This window comes from Osmerus eperlanus, chromosome 14 (assembly GCF_963692335.1).
Source record: "Osmerus eperlanus chromosome 14, fOsmEpe2.1, whole genome shotgun sequence".
Lineage (NCBI taxonomy): Eukaryota > Metazoa > Chordata > Actinopteri > Osmeriformes > Osmeridae > Osmerus > Osmerus eperlanus.
In genome coordinates, this window is record NC_085031.1 from 8,767,843 (window position 1) to 8,791,736 (window position 23,894).

The 23,894-nt window shown below is 46.5% G+C and overlaps 2 protein-coding genes across 3 annotated transcripts; both read left to right on the plus strand.

Annotated features, from left to right (window-relative positions):
* The first annotated feature begins 458 nt into the window (after window positions 1-458).
* LOC134033243 (proline-, glutamic acid- and leucine-rich protein 1-like) lies at window positions 459-10,042 on the plus strand. 2 transcript variants are annotated; one of them, XM_062477340.1, is made up of 6 exons: window positions 459-765; window positions 3,645-3,686; window positions 4,156-4,200; window positions 4,397-4,541; window positions 4,966-5,127; window positions 5,282-10,042. In XM_062477340.1, the coding sequence occupies exons 1-6, from the start codon at window positions 715-717 to the stop codon at window positions 6,397-6,399; spliced, it is 1,563 nt and encodes a 520-aa protein (XP_062333324.1). In that variant the 5' UTR covers window positions 459-714; the 3' UTR covers window positions 6,400-10,042. The 2 variants fall into 2 exon arrangements, with proteins under 2 accessions (XP_062333324.1, XP_062333325.1); XM_062477341.1 differs by lacking the exon at window positions 459-765 and adding an exon at window positions 1,166-1,264.
* Window positions 10,043-11,257: 1,215 nt separating this feature from the next.
* On the plus strand, window positions 11,258-23,809 carry pdcd4a (programmed cell death 4a). The gene is made up of 12 exons (XM_062477348.1): window positions 11,258-11,503; window positions 11,617-11,726; window positions 16,298-16,606; window positions 16,781-16,878; window positions 18,903-19,016; window positions 19,156-19,377; window positions 19,487-19,584; window positions 20,208-20,322; window positions 21,169-21,276; window positions 21,748-21,858; window positions 21,994-22,133; window positions 22,213-23,809. Exons 2-12 carry the CDS (start codon window positions 11,681-11,683, stop codon window positions 22,262-22,264), a joined length of 1,413 nt encoding a protein of 470 aa, XP_062333332.1. The 5' UTR covers window positions 11,258-11,503; window positions 11,617-11,680; the 3' UTR covers window positions 22,265-23,809.
* Window positions 23,810-23,894: the final 85 nt, after the last annotated feature.

Genomic DNA, 23,894 nt, shown 5'->3' on the forward strand with positions numbered 1-23,894 from the left:
TTTTAAATTCAACATCATTAGCCTTCCATGTTTTCCAACTTCCAAGTTTTATGGATGTCTGTTTGTGTGCAAAATACAATATGTAATGTAGAATATTATTACTAGGCTGCTCGGGAGTGCCCTTGTCCCTCTCGCTCTCGCTCTCGCTCTCACACTCTCACTCTCTCACACACACACTCCACTACACTGTTGCAAGCGCGCACACTTCATTGCACAACCCCTTAGCGCGTGCACCACACGTAGGAACCTGACTTGATAAAACACACAAGAGACAGAACAATTCCAGTTGCTCATGTTTTTGTGTAGGGCTGTACTTCAGTTTAATTGCCTAGGTAACGCTATAGAAAGTAACGACAGCATCTTTGCAGCCTCTGCGGCTGTTGCTAGGATAAATTCACCCAATCATCGGCCCACCCTCACAGAGGGCTGGAATAGCATGACATCATACATCCCCGACTGGCTTTATTAAAAATCTTTCCCGCTGCATCGGCAAACACGGTGCAAACGGCAAAACGTTTTTATTGTAATGATCACCTTACATCCATAGAGCCTGTGCCATACTTGGATTGGCCCCGGTATCCCCGTTTGTATAGGATTCTGGGAGGAGCGTTCTTTACGCACGGGGAATGGCGGAGTAGGAAAGAGATGGGGGCTTGACATAATATTATCCCACTCTTCTGTTTCTCTGTTGTGATCAACTCGGTGACTCTCACAATGGATCCAGAGAAAACCTTGACGTTCTGCCTCGGAGTGACGGCGGAGGAGGTATCAAGCGTTTATTTCCCCTTTTTATTAGATCTCTGTGTGACTCTATAGTACTTCTTATTTGTCAACAAATAAGCAATATGCTGCAGTGATGTATGACATCTAGTCGATGGAGCTCAGCTCATAAAATTGCTCAAATTATTTTACCCTCTTTTGTGTGTGACTTTGTGTTGGTATTCTGTAAATGATTTATGGAACATTTTCAATTGATGCAATAAGTGTTGTGTTTGTTGTCAGTGCAATAATTGTGCCAAAATAAATGTGTTATATCTTAACAGATACTAAGTAAATGTTTTGTTTTGTGGATATGTTGGTCCCAGACCTGTCTGACCCACCTGTAAGGCAGGGTGGGTCAGATGTAGCTCTATAGGTCATATAACATGTGATTTGAGAGGATACACTCCTTTACTTGTTGATGATGTTGCTGAAACCCTGGTGAAGTTATCCCCTCCCCACCTCTCCTCTGCTCCTTGTGGGGAAATTGCAGTAATGCATCAAGGTATTAGCTCACACTTAAGTAGGCCATAATTAAAAGTGCTTTTACCTGCCAGACTGGGGTTGTAAAGATAATTTACTGCCCATCTGCCAACAGTAAAATACTTTAATGCTGATTCAGTTTGCCATGGTCTTCTCTGCTCCACCAAACTCTCATGCACACAAGGCAGTACTACAGAAGACTTGTGTTTTGCAAGTTAGCTGTAGTGTTGTTGCTGACAGTGAGGAATGTGTGTATACAACTACATTCCCCAGACCCCTGAGAACATGTTTATGTATTGAGACTGCTGTGTTTCACATCTCCAGTGTGGCAGTGGTTTTACATCTTCATCTCCAGAACAGTCATCAGCTTTGTGTCTCTTTAGCTACAGTCATGGCTTGCCAATGCTGTAGGGTTCCCTCCTCACTGTTCACACCCACATCACACTCCCACATCACACACACACATCACACACACACACAGATGGGATGTAAGATGTGTGGAGGAAGGGTACCAGAGTAGGGACATAACTGTAGGTTGGAGTAGGTAACTGTAGGTTCGGGTGGGTAGGTTATATTAGGTAACAACTGTAGACCAGAATAGGTGAATGTGAAGGTTAGTGCAGGTGGAGACCAGGGTATGTAACTGTATAGGTTACTGTATAATAACAATAAGGCCTGGCAGCGTTGAGTATACATAATGGATTGATTTCTCAATTAATGGGAGGGAAGGGGGGGGGGGGTGGACCTCCAGTCAAATTCTCTACCACTAAGCTGTACCTATCCCCACATCTCTGAGTGGAGCTCCCCTAGACCTTCCTTCTAGGGTTATGTTCCCCTGCCTGTCGCCAGCATTTACATTTACATTTAGTCATTTAGCAGACACTCTTATCCAGAGCGACTTACAGTAAGTACAGGGACATTCCCCCCGAGGCAAGTAGGGTGAAGTGCCTTGCCCAAGGACACAACGTCAGTTTGCATGACCGGGAATCGAACTGGCATCCTTCGGATTACTAGCCCGATTCCCTCACCGCTCAGCCACTTGACTCCGCCAGCAGATCAATAGTTGGCAGCGAGGTGCTCCTAGTGCTGGTCTGATAGATGCTGGTGTGCTCTGTGCTTACTTCAGGGCATTCTGCCTGGAAACCCACAGCTAGATTGATGGAGACTGCGCTAGCTGCTACTTCTAGGAACTGTGGTGGTGTTCTAATACAACTGTGGAGAGTTAAATGTGTGCGTGTGTGTACATGCGTAAAAGAGTGTTAACTGAGGAACATGACATGTCCTTTTCTGTAGTGAAAGGGAAGGGGGGACTGGTAAAGAGCTTTGCCTAGCCGTATTTGGTAGTGGTGGCAGACAACAAACCCCCCCCCCCCTTTCCCCCAGTATCCATGCAAGCATTGTCCCCATTGCCCCCCCCCCCCCCCCCCGCCAGCCAGCACAGGCAGGCATTTTCCTTTTTCAGTCTTATGCAACAGTACTGCGTGACAATCCCTACAGGCATGATCAGCACTGTGTGTGTGTGTGTGTAAGTTAGTGTGTGTGTGTTTGAGGTGGAATCCCTACAATGGCTGCATTGTGACAGGTCTGGTTTACGTTCAGAATAGTGGTTCCATTGCACTTATGCTGATATCCTACCATGATGTAACCTATCACTGATTATGAAAGGTTTTTCTGGTCTTCTTCCTGTGGTGGTATTAGTGAGCACCTGGAGTGATTTCAGGTCATCTCACCTCCTCTAAAGGACACTGCAGGCTTTATAGAAAACTGTCTTGAAGATAAATTAATGATGAAATGAAAATGAGAGGGAGGGTGTGTGCGTGCGTGTGTCTGAATGTGTTTTGTGGAGCTGAGATTGGCCCTGAGTGTCTGGCTTCTTTGCTAGTGTCTGGGAGCCGTCAAAGAGATATATGCTGTCAAACAGTAATTTTCCTATCCTACCAGCCTTCATGAAAGTCTAGCCAGAGAACGGAGCCAGAGTTTTTTTTTTCTTGTGGTACAGTAAATGGTGTCTGTAACCATCTTTTTTCTCCACCTGCTTTTCCACAATCTCCCTCTCTGATTTCGTCTCTCTCTCTATGTGACTGTCTCTATCAGTCTCACTCTCATCATTGAGAGTTCACCTCCTTCTCTTTCTTATGCCTGCTCCATCGGTGTGTGTAAATGTACCAGCTCTGCTGTGTTCTCCTCTGAACCAGCTCTGCTGTGTTCTCCTCTGAACCAGCTCTGCTGTGTTCTCCTCTGAACCAGCTCTGCTGTGTTCTCCTCTGAACCAGCTCTGCTGTGGTCTCCTCTGAACCAGCTCTGCTGTGGTCTCCTCTGAACCAGCTCTGCTGTGGTCTCCTCTGAACCAGCTCTGCTGTGGTCTCCTCTGAACCAGCTGTTTTCTGTTGATCTCTCCACAGATGACCATCTCTCTGCAGGGGCCCGAGGGCACGGAAGCAAAGGTGAGTGGCTCAACCTTCACATAACCTTCACAAAAAACAACGCTTTACGTTTATATTTTATCCATATAGCAGATGCGTTTATCTAAAGCAACATCCAAATAGTGCAAATAGATGAAAATCAAGATTCAGAAGCGTAAAGTTCTAACAGTATTTTAGTGGTTGAGGAACGGTCTGTATATACCAAGCACAGCACACTATTCTTATGTCACTTTGAATAAAAGCGTTGGCTAAGTGAATAAATCATTAAAAAAAGCTAGTAAAATATTACATATTACTTTGTTTTTTTGCTGAAAAGAAATGTGTGGGTACAGTCTCATGAACCTTCACACAACCTTTATGGTTGTGTCACCAACAATGAGGCCCAATTATAACTTCATTCACATCAAGACTGTTTTGCAATCATTAAACAACTATTTACAACTAGACTATGTTATCAAGTGTATCAATATGGTCTAATTTCTCTTCTTAGGTAACCGTTTCTCCAAAGGCCCCTGTCATAGGAACCATCAGCAAGGTGAGATGCTTTGCTTTCTTCACAGCCCTGTAGGACACCTGGAGGTTGGTTCACTCCAGACCTAATGAACCCTCATATCTCAGGCTTATTTTCAGGTGCCCTCCTCTCTATTTTAGTTTGCTGACTTACCATAGTCTGTTCCCTAAAATAGCCGTCCGGCTAACGCTTTCATGTAATGTTGGGTTACGTCCACTAGGGGGTGAAGTACCCGGGCAAAGGCAGTCAGCCTATGATCAGTCCTAAACACTGTCCAGGAATCAACAACAGCCCAGGGTACCTGTGTGAGACTGGACACTGCTGTGGAGAAACAGGCTGCTGCACCTACTACTACGAGCTCTGGTGTGAGTAACACTGACAGAATATAGTCCAGTCATGGGATAGCTTTGTATTGTATTATGTTGTCTTGTAGTCAATTCAGTCAATTCCCACCACTCTTGCTCTGTATACACATCAAGTTCTGTCCCTATGGGTTCTTTGTGTGTTGTTTATGGTCTGTGTGCATGTTTTTTTATGGGTTATGTGTCTTAAGTTCTCAATGGGGTTGTGTGTGTGTTCCGTATTGGTTCTATGTCTTTGTTCTCTATAGGGTCTGTGTCCAGTTTTTTCAGGGTTCTGTGTGTGTGTGGGGGGGTTCTCAATAGGTGCTATGTGGGTGGTTTCTCTATGGCTTCGGTGTGATTCCTGCAGGCTTTAATGTGTGTGTGATCTCTGAGTTCTCTGTACGTGTGTTCTCTATGGTTGCCTTCCTGTTGGTGTGTTGTGCAGGGTTCTGGCTGCTGTGGACGGTTCTGATCTTGTTCAGCTGCTGCTGTGCGTACCGGCACCGCAGGGCCAAGCTCCGCATGCAGCAGCAGCAGAGACAGAGAGAGATCAGCCTGATCGCCTACCATGGAGCGTGCAATTACCCTAGCTCTATGCTGGACCTCAGTACGTCTCCATCCACTTGATAGATGCACTATCCATGTATACAACATAGATGTAATTCTAGGAAATACATATTTTGTAGTGGCCCCTTATAATGGCTCTGTTATGTACTCTGAATCACAGTCGAGTGACAGTTATCTCCACGTGTGGCTGGTAGGTTTCTTGGCCTCCTTCAAGCTGCCGTCCTATGAGGAAGTGGCGGCCCAGCCCAGCACCCCGCCCCCTGCCTACAGCTCTGTGTTCGGCCTGCAGGGAGGGGGCGCCACCACCTCGTACCCCCACCCCTACGGCCAGCACCCCCAGCCTCCCTGCCCCCCCTACCTGTCTCAACGGGCCGGCCCCAGCGGAATGACTTCTCCCCAGAGCTCTGACAACTACACCAGCTGCTCCTGTGAGTCCTGCTCCCTCACGTCCCCCTCGAGCACCTCCTTCTCCGTCCAAGTGACAGACGAGACGGATGACAGCAGCCTCGCCTCCACCCCCAGCGAGGCTACAGGTGGGCGTGACCCGGGCGGCACCGTGGCCTGGGGCAGATCCCCGTCAGAAGGGATCCTGACCCTGCCTCCTCCACCCACCCTTCCCCCTCCTCCTGACCTCCGACCCATACCCTCGCCCAACGTCGTCCCGATTTGTTCCCCCAGCGTTAGCGAGGGGACTCCGGCCACGCCCCTCGCCCTCCCCCTGCCTACTTCCAATCACTCTATTCCCCCCTTCCCTCCACCGCTTCACTTTACCCCTCCCCTGCTTCCCTCGCCCTCTTTTCCTCCCCCTCCAGTCCATTGCCTCCCCCTGCTTGTCCTCTCCGACCGACTGGGAGCGACGCCAGAGCGGAGAGGGGAGGAGCAGAGCCCCAAGCCCACCCCGTCGCCCCCTAAACACACCCTTTTCTCCTCTGACGTGGCCTTCTTTGAGCACCACAGCCACTCGGAAGATGGGGAAAAGGAGGAAGAGGAGGAGGAAGAGGAGGAAAACGAGGACCACTTCCGTCACCGTCGACTGACCGGGGACTCGGGAATAGAGGTATGCCGGTGCCAGGTTAAGCGGGTGAAAGAGGTGGATGAGGAGGGCGAGGAAGGGAAGGAGGAGGAGGGAAAGAAGGATGAAGAGGAAGGAGAGGAGGCGGGGTTTCTCCACGACAGCGTAGACTGTTCCCTTCGAGCACAGGCCGTCATCCCATCACAGCTCCCCGATGAGCGAGCCATGCAGTGCGGCCCCGCCTCCTCCTCTGCCATCCTCAGGGGCAGGGACTCTGTCATTACCGTGGAGTCATCATAAAGTCAACAAATGAGACCCAGCCAATCCTGTCAGGTGACCGACAAGCTGACTTGACTGACAACCTATGAGGATGTGGGTATGTTTACTGTGGCCGCATCCCCCACCTGCTGTTCAGTTTAGAGGGGATACAAGGCCTGAATACCAACTAACGTCTGCCTGTTGTTTCATTGGTTTAGAGCCATGGTCTAGTGCCATGGTCTAGTCAGGTGCATAGGTTCCTGTTGTGAACTGCTTGTTTTATGTACGTGCCAGAGTTCCTGCTGAGCTCTCATGGAGAAAAAAGACATATTTTTTATTCCCCCCTCCCCCCCAGAGGATAAACAAAGCAGCAGTGAAAATGCTAATGCCGTTGGCTAGCCTTCTCTTATTGTCACACACAAACTGTCACTCGCATTCACGTACATGCACACACACAGGAAGAGAAGCAACAGCTGCGTGGAGCTGTGTGAAGCCAGCATAATGTTCACTTAGCGTCCGATACAGACCCACACACACGTCTGCTAGGTTTTCAGCTCTGGGCCTGCCTTTTCAATTTGCATCAAAAAGTCCCTTCCTCTCCTCCTATGCCCTTCCCCTGTCTCTCTCTCTCTACCTCTATCTCTCTCCACACACACACACACTGCTTGGTCTATGATATCTATATCAATAATGCCAAAGCAATAACGATGGGATCAAAGGTGAATGTCTAGGACTAATCATTGGAAAACTGGGAGGTTGTGTGTCTGCCAGAATTCACATCTCCTGGGTATTTTCCAGTGTTTTCCTTTGCATTTGGTCACTTTGTCGTTTACTATGTCTCTCCGGTATTCTCCTGTTGTCCAGTGCCAGTTGATGAAGTACAGTAACAGAACACAACACACCACCAACTGAGAAATTCCAGTCACTTTCGTTTCACGTTGTTGCTGTCTGACCTGGAATTTTGCTTGTCCTGTCAGAACATGTCTGTCAGAACATATGTGTACTTCCCCACTGATATTGAATGTAATGTTTTGCCTAATGGTGGATAACTGTTTGAAATGTATAACATGGAACTCATGGGATAGAGCCTACTGCTCATTGAAATAACAGGATATCACTGCTCCAAGAAGTGAACTTTGAACTTTAGAGCAGTTCATGAAAGACTTATTGTGTGAATTTAAGTGCCCGTATCACTCACGTTTGTTCTAACACCATTTCTTGGACTTTGTGAAGTGAACATTTTCAATTAGGAGCAATTGAAAAAAAAAAAAAGAATTCTTGGATTTGGTGAACCACATTTCTGCATTACAACAATGGATTGTTCTTATCATGAGATAATAAGACATGCAGTCTCGGAGGATAATTGCACTCCACTCTGCTTTCAGAGTGCTACGTAGACCCATTGGTTATTGCTGGAAAGCCCAGTGTAAAGGCATCTGGACATAATCATTTTCAGATCAGTTGTTTAACTGCTTTTAAAGCCTTTTGGTTTCAAAGTAGAACTTCACCTCTGGACTGTGTGGAACCGTGCAAGAAATGTTTCCACTGCAGGGGAAGACTGCTTACTGTGGAACACTCCTGTTGTTGGAGTGCAGGATCATTATACCTTTTGTTACAGGACAACATTCACCACAACGGCGCTCACTGTGATTACAATCAAAATCCCTTTTATTTCTGATGAAATTACAAATATGACCAGGTGTGTGTTCTTTTGTTGGGAGCAATTTTTTTCCTTCTCGTGTGACGCCTTTTTCAGGGCGTCAACTCTATGAGTTATTTAAAGACACAGATACTTCTACCCTCCTGGAAAACTTCTCCATTAGAAAGTCACTTTATAGAAATGGTTGCTATAGCTTTCTGTGCTGGCCTCTGTTGGAACACCAGTGCAGCTATCAACCTACTACTAGACTGGACCATTAGACTAGACTACATTTATCCAAAGCTAGATCTGTTGTAATGTTTTACACTTTGGACATTACGCTGTCACCTGTACTGTACTTATGCTGTGTATTTGTAGCCAACTTCTTGTTTCTAACTACAAGCATTCATCCTTGCCTTTCGGGTGGTAATGTTCAAAGTGGTTTTTTTTTGGGGGGGGGGGGGTGCTCTCTGTTTCCTGTCTGTATAGGGGCTGATGCCCTCTGCCCATCTGAGTTGACAGATAGTCTGACGTATATTTTCTTATTGTAGAATGAGGATAGGAGATCCTTAAAACATCACTAGAAACATCCCTGAACATATCATAGCCAGATGGCTACCTTTCGTTAAAAGATCAAACGTTCATATTTGGGGTCTAGAGAGTTGTTGGGGGAACCTGTTTCATAGTTACTTTGTGCCTAAAATAAGATTTCCTTTGCGTTTGGGTGCTTGTCATTGAGTATTTATCTATGTGCCACATTGTGTGGATTATGTAATAGTTGTATATAGTTCTAAACCAAATAGGAATAATAATTTTCCAGCAGTACTTAAGCAGTCTCTTTATAAAATATATATACAGTACACTGGTACGTGAGACTTAGGATAAAATAGTATTTAGCAATAGTATGGTATTCACAGATTATTCTTATTCCGATCAACGTGAGTTGATAGGTGATTATTGTTGAAATAATGAATCAACCTCTTCTCATCTATGATTGTATACAACAAAGCCTGGGAGAAACTTTCTTTAGGCTTAAGACTGTTGTTATGAACGGATTTCTGATCAGCTCGGCACCACCCCACTTTTAAACTACACCCTTTTGAGAGGACAGACCAATCAGATCCTAGTTCAGTGTTTAGGACAGGCTTAGTCTTATTTGGCTGGGTCAGCAGTCGGTCCTTGTGTGTGACCCCTGTCCCTGCTCAGCCACGGCATGATACAAGACTGTTATCTTGTGGAGTTTTGACCGCAAAAAGGGATGTTTACATCTCCTAATGCAGATACAACACACTTTATATTTGTACTATGTTTCTTTTATAAGGCCAGTAAATACACAAATGCTGACAGTGCTGAAAAACACTGCTGAGGTCAGCACTTATTTTGTTTGGACAAGTGACTCATTCTTGAAAAAGAAAACCTGTCCCGTCTGGACAGCTCAAGACTGTTGGTTCTTCTCTGCTGCGAGAACACGTAGCATATTCCTCCAAGTCCTGCCACTCGTGGATAGCAGGCTGCGTTGTGACTGTTAATGAATTTGATTTTGAGATTTCAACAGAGGAACATAAAATTAGAGGGGAAGCCAAGCTTACCCAACAGTTGTAACTGCAGCGACTACTCTAGTGTGCATGTGAGAGTGGTGACAAACTTTCTATATCCTAGTTATGTTTCAGCCTCTTCATTATGAGGTCAAAGTAATTTGGTTATTTGTTAAGATGACATTTTTATGAACTTGTCACTGTCAATGTTGCATTTATTTTGTATCCTGTATAGGACATGGTAAATTTGTAGGTAAACTGATAATGGGGTGTAACAAACTGTTTTGATGATGTACTTTTACTGTGCAGTTCTTCTGTTCTCCTGTAGTGCTTTCAATGCTTGGTGATTTGACTCCATGCTGCAGTTACTTCATGCTCCATGTTAGTCTGAGTGCGACGTTGATTTGGATATAGACCAAATCAAACAACCACTTACGAAAAACAGAATTGTGTATTTTCTGTGGAAATAAATGTTGGTACACAAACACTACGTTACTTCAAATAAATGCAAACAAAATAGTTGTGGCATCTTTGTATCACATTCATATTTGTTCTTTCTCATCTCTTATCTTTGTGTCAGTCCTGATATTTTAAAATGCTGTTTTAATAGGCCTATACAGTGCACTGTTTTTTTCTGAAAGAGTTGTTGTTAGAGGTGCTGGAATCTACAGCCAGCCTGTTAGCAACAAATAAGTGAGAGTGTGAGATAGCAATCAACACCTACTCACTTGAAGATGTAGTTTCTCCCTGGTTGAGAATGAGTCACCATCTCTGAAGTTTCTCTCCTATGTCCTTTAAATATGCCTAATCCACTTTCCACGTAGGCCCTATTACTGCAACAAGGAGTGACTGACAAACACTTAACCAATTATATTTATTGTGTAGTATAAACTTCACATGGTTTGGTTATGTTCCAAATATTAACTTTGCATAAGACATGTGCTTTTTGATATTATTATAGCATATTATTATGTGTGAAGCTGAGAGCAGGGCTTTCAAGTCTAACGCATTCGCCCTGAGACTCACGCATTTCAACGAACACCTTGTATTTCTCACGCTGAGAAGTAAGGGATAACTTGTCCCGCTATGTACAATTAATGGACGAGGCATGGGCCTACGGAGGTACATTTTCTGTCGAGTTCATAGTAGCAACTTTAAGCGTCTGCTAAATGAATAAATGTAGCCTAATGTAAATGTAAGTGTACTCCTTTTGCCTGACCTTGAATTTGAAGTCATTCGCATTATCATTTCACTGCTAATCAAACAACCTTGTTCTTTGGCACCACCTTGTATTGAAATTGGGACTGAAATAGTAAACAGTAAAAACGTGTCAAACCTTACTTATTCTGACCTAGGTCTCAAAAGTGAGTGCGTGCTATTTCTATTGTGGACAGACGATATTTAATTGATACATCTTCAAAGAGCTGTTCCAAGTTCAAAGTGGGTGGTGAGTGGTTGAGCATAATTCTCCTTTTTTCAAATTATACCACACCCGAAGAATACAAATATATATAGATGTGCAATGAATCGTTATTAGAGACAAACATGCTGAATGTTTTTGCGGATGTCACGTAAACCTGATTCAGTATAGGCATGCGTGTAAGGTCTCTCTCCATATCGTTGACCAGTGTCATTTACCTGCAATGTGATTGGCCTGACCAGAAAAATTCCTGCCCCTTTATTAACCACTCCTCATCCACGTTTGGTCCACGTGACTTTACGCAGACGTTCTAAAGTTAAAAACAGACTTTGTTTATCTTGGATGCTCCTGACATGTACTCGAACTAGTTCTGCATTCGCCCATAGTTTCTTCGTGATCTTTTGAGATTAATTCTGAGAAGAGTGTACCATCTATCTTTAAAGCTTAGCAGACATCCTGGTGTTTGTTCTGTATTTGCAACTACATTTAATTTACAATTTTATTCGAAATCGACGTTGGCTTTATCAAGCGCGATCAAGCTATCAAACACGAGTGAGGTTTATGCAAATATTTTGCTGTCCACGCATATGCATTGTTACATTTAAGATTAATGTTTAGTTTCGACTTGTAATGTGTTTATTTACTCGTGCACGTCTTGTTTTCAGAGCAAGCAACTAGGTGAGGATAGCATACGTTAACAAACGGTAAACGGGCAATTCAAAGAGCGCCATGGCGACCGAAGTGGAGACATGGGCCACCGCTCAACAGCACGACGGTGAGTCGGAAAAAAACTGTCCATTCTTTTGTGGTGCAAAAATTATATCTGGATCCGTTTGAGCTTAATATGAAAACATCAGTCCCATTCCACCTTTTGTCCCTGGAAGGGAAGGGCTGCAGTTCCCACTACGCTCCACCATGTGCTCCAGTACCTCATGTACTATACAGTGTGCGCACAAAGCAGTTTGCAGAAAAGCTATTTCATTCGACGCATAACTCTCACAAATGGTTGGACCAGGGACATTATTTGAAAAGGCACCGTTTGGTTATATATTTGGTGTGTTTTGATCTTGCAGTCCACGTTGTAAAGGCACACTGAATGTTAACCCTTTCGTGACGTTCGGTTCGCAGTGAATTTGCTAGTTTTATCCAGCTGTCTAAACCCATAATGTTGATGCTAACTAAACGCATTAGCTTGCTAGCGTTACTCATTTGTTTCATGTATTCTAGAAATGGCCCAACGTATCATTATCTAACTCGATTGAAGACCTATAACATCACTTATCTTCATGTGCTATATTGTTTATTTGATATTGTCGCTTATTTATGGCAGTCTGTAGCAATTGCACTGACGGACGATAGATCATTTACTATCCTTTTTCTGAAGCGTGCTCAATGTGCCCCAAGTCGAAAAACGAGGAACTGAATGTTGTTGTTTGGAACACCACGCCCCCTAGAACTGTGAAACGTCCTCACAATTCTATTTGTTTTTATCTGTAGATCAAACACAACAGCGTCTGCTCCACTATACACACACACAAAATATAATTGATATATTTAGGTGAATATGGCTAGTGTTGGTAAGAAATGCTACAGCATGCACATCCCCGCATGCACATCTGTTAACTACTGTATAACTTCCGCATATACGGAGGTCGTTCATTACAAAAACAGAGGGTGCGAATTAACGATATTAAACGAAACAATTCACAAGCAACAGAGGCCGAGCCTTTTGGTGCGAAAGTGACGTCAGCATCCACAGCTACAATGTACGGACCAATTTGAATTTATTGCGTAATCTTCCTTCCCGATGTGCTTAAGACGTTGCTTAAGTGATATCGATGCCTTTTGTATTTATAATAGTTGTAATCCATGTCTTAAGTACAGTCAAATATTTGGTTTTATCAATGCATAGCATTTAAACCTAAAAATTGAATCTATAGTATGTCTTCAACCAGTGGGTGAGTTTGTCGTGATTTTCATAATACACAACCTGTCTCCTTGCCCCAGGGTCGGAATGCGGTGCCTCCCCCCTTATTTTGGCTACACGTTTCTATAAGGGACCTGTATACAAAATGCCCCCTTCTGGAAATCAAACAGTCGGTTCATTCTGGAGCCTGCTCTGCCCTTTTTATGTGGCTCATGTCACTGCCATGGTTTGTCTGTCTCCACACTTCTGCTCCCAGGTGGGGGTGGGGGCTCCACTCAGTGCAAACTGCCATTTTTCAGGGAATCCCTGCAGGCCTGGTCTTTACACAACATGTCAAAGATGCCTTTGAATTGGCTGAAAAGAAGGGGGGGGGGGGAATTCTTAAATATTATGGGCCTGTTCTAGTTATGGGAGAACAAAAATACAAACTCATGCACACACACATATGCACATGCACACACACACACAGACCTGTCAAGCCTGCTTGGTTCATGGCCAGCTGAGTACACATAATTCATGTTGAGGTTTGTCACAGTCGCTTTAGTGAAATGCACCCCCCCCCCCCCCCCCTACTACAAATGGACAATAATCTAAAACAAACAGGCCCAGGTCAGACACTTAAGGCCCAGACGTGTTAATTATTAACCACAGGTTAAACGTGTGCACATGAACAACACCTCATGAAAGCGCTCCAGTCCTCTTTATCTTGTTCATAGCAGGCTCTCCCAACACACTCCCAAATCTAGGTGACCGTTAAATGCCTCAGTCAAGACAGACACACCCCACTCCTCTTCAGCTCACGCCTCGCCGCACTACCCCAGCCTGGCAGACTATTTTCCCTTCACCAAAATCCAGAAGCAACCACCGTTTCTAGTAGTTGGACGTGTTCATTACCAGCTACCTTCTGTGGTCGATCATCGATCATTAGGCTTGGCAATGTGTGTTCTGTTCAGAAGCCTGGCACTTTAAATCAAGCCATGAAGGTTAGGTAAACTAGGTCAATCCTTGGAGATCAGTGAAAACTGCTCCACTGACCTCCTCTGGATGGGCAGCCCTGCTGCTTTGTGTTGGCAGCATGTCTTTATACCACCAGAGGATATTGTCTAGTCTGGCTGTGGTAGACTAGTGATCTTTAGCCCTGCTGTGGTAGACTAGTCCTACTGTGGTTGACTAGTCATCTCTAGTCCTGCTGTGTTGGACTAGCTCAGGGACACTACTTGTTGCATTACACAACTTGGCTACCTGTCTAACCTGGATCAAGCCAAGGTCAAAATCCTCAGTGTGTCCCCTACCATTATATTAGGGGGGCGCCCCGCCCCCCCAACAGCACCCCCCCCCCCCCCCCCCCCGGAAGGTTTTTTTTTTTTTAAATATAGCGCCCGATCACAAAATTAAGGTTACCTTTCCTATAAAACAGGTCTATAGCTTGCTCTTTTATTAAACAAACTAAATGGTATTATGTTATTTATCTTATTTCCACAACGGCATGTCATTTCTGTCTACATGGTCCTCGCCGCCGCCCTACCAACCAACCCCCCCCCCCCCTCCCCAAGCTGTAAACCTAGGGGAAACACTGATCTTGCTTTGTGTGTGTTCGACAGCTAGGTAAATGACAGACTAGTGTTGTTGTGTACTTTTAGTTAATCGACATGGTCGGAGTGCTCTTGGGGTGGTCTGGATTAGAGACTTAACAGATGGGATCTGTCTGTGAATTTCTGCAGGGGTGTAAGCATGCACATGCAGGCCCTCTTGTAGGGGGGGAGGGTGGCGGTTGCCTGCTCTTTCAGTTCTCAAAACAGACAGCAACACCTTCCTCTGCACGCATAGACCACAACACACGCACAGAGAAGTAAAGTTACTTAGCTTTTTAGCTGGGAAGGCTACATTCTGTTTTGCTGTTTTGCAATGCCTTGACTTGGCTGTTGCCCAACTTGGTTTTCTTCTCTCTTGCTCTCTCTCCCCCTCAATCCTAATATACTGGCAAGTCATGTTAGGCATGCAGCTGGAGCAAGAGGAGGAGGTGAGCTGGTCAGTTGTTTACAGTTTGAGCAGGCCAGGACAGAGGGTATGCATGCGGGCGCTCTCATAGAAAAGAGACACTTCCTCAGAGCAGAGACCTGTGTGTACAGACATGTTTGCATCCTATCCTCCCAACTGAGCTCAATTCAATTTCTTATGAGCCTATTCTTTTTTCTCACTTCTGTTACTAGCAGAACAGAATTTGTCCTGATTCTGGATATGTGGCTTGGGTGAGTTTCTCCTCCTCCTCTCTATCCCTCGTTCCAGCGTACCCTGTAATCTATAGGCCCATAACTCCTCCGGCTGGCTCTCTCTGGGCCTTCTCAGGAGGGGTTAGGGTATTCATTACAACCCCAGAGAGGTCCCTGCCTCTCCCAGAGTCTTGTCCCCGTGACCCCGCACTGCCATATGTGGTCAGACTCTCGGTGAGTGGGAGCGGTCTGGGCTCCTCTCCATACGGGAAAAGCTGCTGACTCCAGCGTTTCTGCCCCCCTTGTGCTCTCCTAACCTCCTCCTTTCCTAGCTGCGTTTCCTCAGCTAAATGGTGTGTGTGTGTGTGTGTGTGCGCGCGTATGCAGCGTGAGGTGCCGTCTTCCCTTACTTGGACTGGGTTCGGTGCGGTACCCAAGTGCTGTAATTGACAGAGACCTCGTAGCTGCTGGCTTGCACGCTATGCTAACACCACCAACCATGTGCTCTAAATGCACCGATGTAGGTCGACAGAGATGCAGATTGGGCTGTATGAAACAATGCTACTATCATTCATCCCCCAAACTATCACTGCTTCTCTCTGTGTGGCTCACGCGAGCTCCCAGAACCCGCCCATGTGTAAATCACAGCTGTTGAGGGAGACCCTCAACAACTGTCAATAACCAGCAGCTAAAGAATTCCTCTCTGTCTCTGCGCACCCTCTGCCTCGTCTGTGCACCGTCTCTGCACTAAGGGAAAACATTGCCATGTCAGTGGGCATCATTCTGGACTTGACCGGTTTACTCTCGTTCAAAGACAGGGTGGAGACGGGTGACAGGAAGGTGTGGTCTTTTTGACCCTGGATGACATCTGTTTATGACCAGCTGTTAATTGTCCCCCTGAGCAACAAGCTTGTAAACAATTAAATTGTGTCCAAAACACAGCTGATTAAAGGTATCAAGATGTATTATTGTACTTTATGGTTTTAGGTATTATGGTTGCACTAGCCTGATAGCTGAGATGTGTTTACTTTGCACTGTGCCTCGTAAATAAAGAATTTGACCTCAAATACTGTTGGATTTGTGAACTAGGATCCTTGATTTTCTGCTGTACGATATGCATTATTTGCATGTCGCTTTGGATAACAGCATCTTGTAAATGCTAAAAGATATAGAGGATCAGATTATGTACTGGATGCCTTCCTTCCACAGGGGTGTTCGCCTTTGACGGCGACATGGGAGGGACTGACCATTTCTATGGCGATGAGGACGAGGGCCTGATCGAGGCGGAGGTGAACGGCAACTGGACCCCGCAGGAGAAGGCGTTGCACAAGGCGCGTCTCGAGGCCAAAGCCAAGAGGCGTCTGCGCAAGTCCTCGTCGCGCAACTCCACCAGCGACTCGTTCTCCGAGTCCCTGTCCGGGGAGCTGGCCGGGGGCGACCCACACAGCCCCAAGGGCAAGGTCAACGCCAACGACCGCAAGTCGCGGGCAGGCAAAGGCAGGGGCCTTCCCAAGAAAGGTAGGCTGCACGCCGGGCTGATATGAGGGGGTCTGCTGCTACGCTAACGGCTAACTGGGTGTGTGTGGTCGCCGCGCGTCTGCCTCTGCGCGCCTGCCTCTGCGCGCCTGCCTCTGCGCGCCTGCCTCTGCGCGCCTGCCTCTGCCTTCCTGATGTCTGTCTGTCCGTCCTCAGGTGGTGCGGGAGGTAAAGGGGTGTGGGGAGCGGCAGGAATGGTCTACGAAGACGAGGAGCCTGACGCAAGGGACCCCAACTACGACGAGTCGAAACAGGTGTGTGTGTGTGTGTGTCTTTGCGGGAGAGGAACTCCTACGAGCTTCCCAGTATGTATCCAAATGACAGGGCCCACACTGGGTGTGTGTAGACAATACAGCTGTAGAGACGCACACCCTGCATCGCCACGCCCAAACGTACACAAACACAGCCCGGCTCTGTCCTCGGCGGTCACCCCCCCCCTCCACACAACTCTTGTTTTACATCCCAACTATGAATGAACCAGTACCAGCCGGCCCAGGTCAGGGTCTTTCTCCCTCAGGGCTCGTTCGGCCCTCGACCCGTTTTTGCCGGGAGATGCTTTGTTCCAAAGCGTCGCTCTCATCACAAAGCGGTACTGCGCCGAAACACCTCTTCTATGGCCCCCGCAGAAAATTAAATATGCTGATGCTAGTTCGGGGGCCACCAGACACGAGGGAGAAGGGATGAATAGAATGGCCCCCACTGCTACCCTGACCCCCACCACAGTTGATTATGTACTGACACGACAAGACGGGTTGCTATTAACACACAGCATTTACTGTAGAGTCGTTCTGTTTCGTCCTGAATGAGGTCGTCTAGACAGCTTGACTACATTTGGCATGTTATTCATTTAGCAGACACGTATGTGACGTACAAGTACTGCGTATCGAAAGAACAACGGATAATCAGACATTTCCAGGTACTGTCATTGGAGTATTGCCAGTTGAATATATGTAAACCTTTTCAAGATGCACTGCTTTCAAGATTATAGCCTACTGTCCTGGTTCAGATGTGGGATCTGTTTGGCCTAGGACAAATGGTAAATGACTGTCGGCCCTCTGCTCCTAGTCCTCAAGGTGAAGCCAGCACAACGGTAGCAGTTGGCTGGAACTCTGAACTGAGATGTGGGTCAAGGCCGTGCATGTCCCCACACCACAGATGGCTCTCTACTGTACCCGTCAGTGGGACTTTCAATCTTTAACCTGCAGTATCGACCCAATGCAGAGCGGCCATGCTCCTGATCCGATAAAAGGTCACAATGACACCGGAGTGGGAATGGTGCGTCTGTCAAGGCTACTCCCCCCACCACCACCACCACCACACACACACGATTAAAGATGGAGGTGGATATCAGGGCTGGCCTTAAAAGCTGCTGTTGCTGCTGTCTCGGCAATGAGCTTGACTAGTGGTCGTGAATGAAAAGTAGGATTTTCAGAGGTGATCCAAGTATGCAAATAGGATCCATCTCCGTATCCTTTACAGTTCGTCGCAAAGCCATAGCTGAGTCAGCTGTCGGTCAGGGTTTATTGTGAAGGTTCGAGCGAGCCCTATCACCGTTCAGCTGGTGTTTTTCATTATTCAGGCCAGAAATTTGGAAGGAACATGGGACAAATGTGTAGTCCCACCACCTGGTCAGGCTGGGCTTCACTAGGATTGAGAGGCTCTGCGTGGTCACCTTCTGGAGGCCCGACCTCTCGGGTAGACTTGCCAGCTGTTTGTTTCCTGAAGGTCCTGTTTTCAGTATCTCGCTGTTCTATCAAGGATCACTTCCCATAAGTGGCAGGAGAGAACAGGAAAGTGAGTCATCGTGTTTGAGGTTGTGGCTGAAACCCTTGTCCTCGCGCTCGGGTGATATTCTTTCCCCTGTTGTGAGTTTGGAATTTTCAATGCAGGGCAAAAACAATGAAGCCTGGACTTATTTCCTTCTGGCACTGCTGCTCCGGCTAACTATGTCTCCCCCCCAGAAGGGTTAGGGTTAGATGTACTCACACTACCTTACATTGTTTAGCCTGAGCTGTTAAACCAGTGGCGCATTTATTAATCTATGTTCACAATAATCGGTGGTCAGTGGTTCAGGGCAAGTGGCAAAGCTGCTCCAAGTGTGTTTACTCTTTGTTGTGGTTGTTTTAATGTGTTCGGGTTTTGCAAGGGGAACAATATTACTAACACCCACAAAAGATCACCAACTGCTCTTACTGCACTTAGTAAACATATACTCTTTGCTTTTTGAAAGAGGAAATAGGTAATGAATCCTGAGGTGTGTGTGTGTGTGTGTTAAAAGGGAGACACAGTGTATGCAAAAGTGGTACCAGTACTGGACGAGAAGGAGCTGGAGAAGACCGTCAACCCAATCGTCCAGGAGTACTTTGAACACGGAGACACAAAAGAGGTCCAGGTAAATGGGGTGTTTGACCAGAGCAGATGTCCACAGGTCATGTACTGCCATGTTACCAGGATCAGTCCCTGTTTGAGGCCACGCCCTCTTCATGTCTCTGGGTGCGACCACGATTCACGTTTCCATCTGTCTCCTCCAGATGCTGCTGAAAGGACTGAACCTGGGCCACAACAAGTATGAGTTCTCTTCCCTGGCCGTGTCTCTGTCTCTGGAGGGCAAGGCCAGCCACCGGGAGCTCACCTCCAGGCTGCTGTCCGACCTGACGGGTAAAGTGCTGTCCCAGGGGGACATGGCCCGGGCCTTCGACAAGACGCTCCGCGAACTACCGGACCTCATCCTGGACACCCCTGAAGCCCCACAGGTAGGAGTGGTGAGGGTGGAACATATGTGCGCTTGGTTTGAGGTCAGGGAGCAGCCTTGTGTTATAACAGACGGGTTTGTTGTTTCTGAGTACTGGACTGTGTTCACAGATGCTGGGCCAGTTTATCGCCAGAGCCATAGCCGACCACGCCCTCCCCATGGCGTTCCTGGACCGCTACAAGGGAAAGGTGGACTGTGACTACGCCAGGTGAGCTGGGGTTAAGGGGATCAAAGGTTGTTTATGCTCAGTTTGACAAGCAGGATAAAGCTGCCACCTTAACTCAGTGCACACTAGAATGTCCATAACTACTGTAATTTCCATAAGCGGTCAAAAAGATGCCAAACTCTATAATCTGTTAGTTTAAGGATAAATACCCAATTGAGAGATTTCATTCAGTTCAGACATTTTCATACTATTGTACGGATTAGCCAATTTAATCTAATAATTTGTAATTGTATAGCAAAAGAACTAGAGAGCGCTAGTGATGTTTCTTTGACAGAGACAAGGATAGTTGCTAAGCAACCATCAACCCCAGCAAAGATTTACAACAGAAATTCTTCGGTCAATATGATCTTGTGTGGCTGAAATAGGTCAACAAGTTAATATTCTTTTTGCCTTTTGTGTAATTTATATAAAAAACATTTTAATATACATTTCAAAACTGTCTAAATGACTGTTGTGGCTGTTCTTGTGTTAAGAATTCACTGCTTCTAGAGAAAAGAAATTCACCCTTACACTTGTAGCATCCTCTTATGAGGATATGTGGTTGTGGTCCTCATGGTTTGTGGTTGTGGTACTAATGGCGTTTGTGTGGTTGCTGTCTCCTCCAGGGCAGCGCTTGACCGTGCGGCCGTGCTCCTCTCCATGAAGAGGGAGATGGTGCGGCTCGACAACGTGTGGGGTGTGGGCGGAGGCCTCAGACCTGTCAAACACCTCGTCAAAGAGGTAAAGCCTGTTAAGGGTGGGGCCTCTCTTTCCTGGCTGTCCCTCCTTTCCACCTTCTCTCTCTCCCTCCCCTGACAGGATCTTAAGTCGCTAGAAGGCCAAAACAATGGGGAAATGTGTGATGTGTAGCTAAGAGTTTCAGGGCCTGTTTGTAATGATAAAGATAAGCTTAGAAGGCGTGTTGTAATTAGCTGCATCTACTGACAGATTGTTTACAGGGACAATCTTTTGGTGTACTTTCCTCTGTCCTTGCGTAACATCAACAGAAGGTAGAAGTGCATGCGGGGAAGAGAGCCACAGGCCAGTCCTGTTTTATTAGTGTGTATCAGAACTCACTCCCACTGACACAGGATCCTTCACAGCCTGGAGTAAATAGGCTGCACCCTGGCCTCACACACACACACGTAGGCACACAGGTGGGCAGCTGGCTGCAGGTTCACCAGGTGTCTGTGTGCTCGTAAAGTTAATGGAATCCTGTTTGAATAGATTCATGAAAAGTGTGTGTGTGTGTTTAGAAACCGCCCTCAATCCTTTGTGTTGCGTAACCTACGGTAGCCCTGCCAGTGAACCAAACTCCCATCCAGTTTGGATTCTTGCCGGGTCATTTCTCTGCCTTTGACTGTCTCAGGGGGAGTCCCTGGAGGACTGGAGGGGAGACCCTGAGGGCCCTTCTCACACCCACAGCACAACCTGCCTGCCACTCTCATTCTCTCTGTCTCTTTCCCTCTTGCTTTTTCTGTCCATCTGTGTAGGATCCGAGTTCTTGATGATGTGTAGCCCATTCAATTTCAAACCGAAGCAGCAGTCCTGTATCCTCAATGTGTTGATGTTGTTGTTGTTGTCCAGATGAACCTGCTGTTGAAGGAATACCTGGTGTCAGGAGAAGTGTCTGAGGCAGAGCACTGTCTGAGAGACCTCGAAGTTCCTCACTTCCACCACGAACTGGTCTATGAGGTATGCTAGCTTGGCCTTTTTGGAAATATTGACTGATGTAATTTTTTGGGGGGGAAAAGGTTGGAATATTATCTTGATTTTTATCGGAAGAACTGTAAGCAGGATGATAACCTCCCTTTCAAACCAAAAATGCCTATTTTCACAAGATATTTTGAAGCAGTATTCGACTGACAGTAAAACTGAGCTAAGAGATTACATAACATTCAGCAGTTAGTATCCTAGATACTAAGTGCAAATTCCGTAAGAACTGCTGTCAGGTTGATGACAAGCTTGCTGAACAACAAACCATTAATGCCCTCTTGTGGTGTCACAGGGGAATGACACTTGTTTTCAAATTTTCTATGGGCTTCGTGTGTGTGTGTGTAGTTCAAACTCTCCTTTAGGTAATATCCTCTGGTTTCTGAGGTGTTCATTTCACACCAGTGCATCTGAGGCTAATATGCAAGTCTGTGTTCTCCCTGTGTCTTCCAGGCAGTGGTCATGGTGCTGGAGTCCAAAGGGGACAAGGCCATCCAGATGATGGTGAAGCTCCTCCAGTCCTTCTGGAAGTCAGGACTTATTACTCTAGACCAGATGAACCGGGTCAGTCAGTCTTTGCATTTGGGTGATCCCTCGCCATATAAGTCGGTGTCAAATTTGTATGAATATAGAATAAAATTCAAGGTTATCATGAATGTTCTCCTCAACCCCATCTTTGTGGTCCTGTTTCCTCCGCAGGGTTTCCAGCGTGTGTATGATGAGCTTCCAGAGATCAACCTGGACGTCCCCCATGCCCATGGCATCATGGAGGCTCTGGTGGATCTGAGTTACCAGGAATCAGTCATCACTAAACAGCTAAGAGACGCATGTCCCTCCAGGTCAGTGCCTGCAAACATGAGCATTTGCAGCACACCCAATTCTTTTGCGCAATCTTCTCATTCTGTTTATGACCACCAGGGGGCGCAAGCGGTTTGTGAGCGAGGGAGACGGTGGACTGATCAAGCAATAGTGTGGAGGAGGAGGGGAGGCTACGGTGTGTCCATCGCCCTCCCCTCTGCAGCCCTCCCCTCTGCAGCCCTCCCCTCTGCAGCCCTCCCCTCTGCAGCCCTCCCCTCTGCAGCCCTCCCCTCTGCAGCCCTCCCCTCTGCAGCCCTCCCCTCTGCCCCACGCAGCAACCCTGAGGCTGGTCTGCCTGGCAGGCTGACTCCCCTGCTCTACCCCCGACCCTCCGTCATCAACACCTACACACACACTCACACAGCACCACACACACCGACGTTGACATCGGGTGGAGGAGGATCGAAGTGAGAGGCCCTGGCGTTCACCTACTCTATTTTCATTTTTTTTGTATTAGGTCTTTTTTGTGAGAATGTTTTCTTTCTGGGATTGCCATGCGTTCTCCTGCCTCATTCTTCAGTTTGCCCCATGATGTCTGGATTGGTCCTCCTGGTCAAGGCGTCTGAAGAATGGGGGAAGGTGGGGGGATTTTACAATTAACATGGAGTTTGGGTCAATTGGAGTCTGAGGCTCATGTCTGGTGATGGGCATGAGGGGTTATGTGGTTTCAGTTGCTTTGCCAAACTGGTGTTTCGGTAATTACATTGTTTGCTTTGCATGTGTAATGCTCAAGAAAAACAACATGCAAAACACTAGGAGATCACAGCCTGCAACCTTTCCAACAAGCGCTTAGTTATCGAATGCTCTTTGGGAACGCTATGGACCTCAGCTTTTATTTTTTTTGACCAAAGCTTTATTTGTAAGACAGTTCTCAGAAGTGTTCAAATTGATTCAACCAATTGTTCCTGTTCTGTATTTCTTTGTCAGCCCAATGTCCTGGCTTATTTTGGTTAGACAGGGCATAGTTCACTGTTCAGATCAAAGCTGTGGTCAAAACAAAAGCCTGTTTGTACCTAGTTGGTTATCCAAGGGCCCACCTTCTGAGGACAGACTTGGAAGATCAACGTAGGCCTCAAACACTCAGGATGGACAAGGCCTTATGCATACTTTTCTGGAGGATTTAGATTACCCAAACTGGAGTACTTATCAGGTTTTTGTTGTATTTGTGCTAGATTCTTTGACCCACTTCCACAGTGGAATGTATACCCCTATATCATAGAGACTTCTTCTTTGTTCCCAGACTAAACCAAACCAGGTGCTGGACTAGAGAAATATGAATGAAGGTTTTCAATTTTATGTGGTCTTGAGTCCAGGACTTAATGTGGTCAAATCTGGCTCTTGTCTTTTCACTGACCCTGGTGTCTCTGGCTGAGGGTATGCTCTTTAGTGTTTTAACCTTTTCTAAATGCTGTTCCTTCCATCCCTTTGTGCATGGTTGTAAGCATGTGTGTCCTATGAATCCTATGAATGTCAGATCAGGGAGTCAACCTAGGGGGGAAAAGGATGTAAGGATACATTTTGAGATGATTCACACGAGAGCCGGAGTTCTTTGTCTGTTTGCTGACCAATGTGTAACCTTCGGAATCACAATGTGAGGAATATGGAAATGGGGTTTACATCTTTTCATTGAATTAAAAACAAGCTAGCATCAACAAAACGTGTGTTTCTTCCAGTGTTAGTTAACGAACCCATCTAGTTAGGGGACGGAAGGAGAGATGGAGTGTTAGAGGTAGGGTACCCCG

Bases quoted from the DNA above. Each gene is read 5' to 3' on its own strand.
- LOC134033243 (XM_062477340.1), top strand. From the start codon at position 715: ATGGATCCAGAGAAAACCTTGACGTTCTGCCTCGGAGTGACGGCGGAG. The intron at 3,687-4,155 runs GTGAGTGGCTCA...TTCTCTTCTTAG, and splicing joins CCGAGGGCACGGAAGCAAAG to GTAACCGTTTCTCCAAAGGC. The intron at 5,128-5,281 runs GTACGTCTCCAT...TGTGGCTGGTAG, and splicing joins TAGCTCTATGCTGGACCTCA to GTTTCTTGGCCTCCTTCAAG.
- pdcd4a (XM_062477348.1), top strand. From the start codon at position 11,681: ATGGCGACCGAAGTGGAGACATGGGCCACCGCTCAACAGCACGACG. The intron at 19,017-19,155 runs GTAAATGGGGTG...TGTCTCCTCCAG, and splicing joins GAGACACAAAAGAGGTCCAG to ATGCTGCTGAAAGGACTGAA. The intron at 22,134-22,212 runs GTCAGTGCCTGC...TATGACCACCAG, and splicing joins AGAGACGCATGTCCCTCCAG to GGGGCGCAAGCGGTTTGTGA.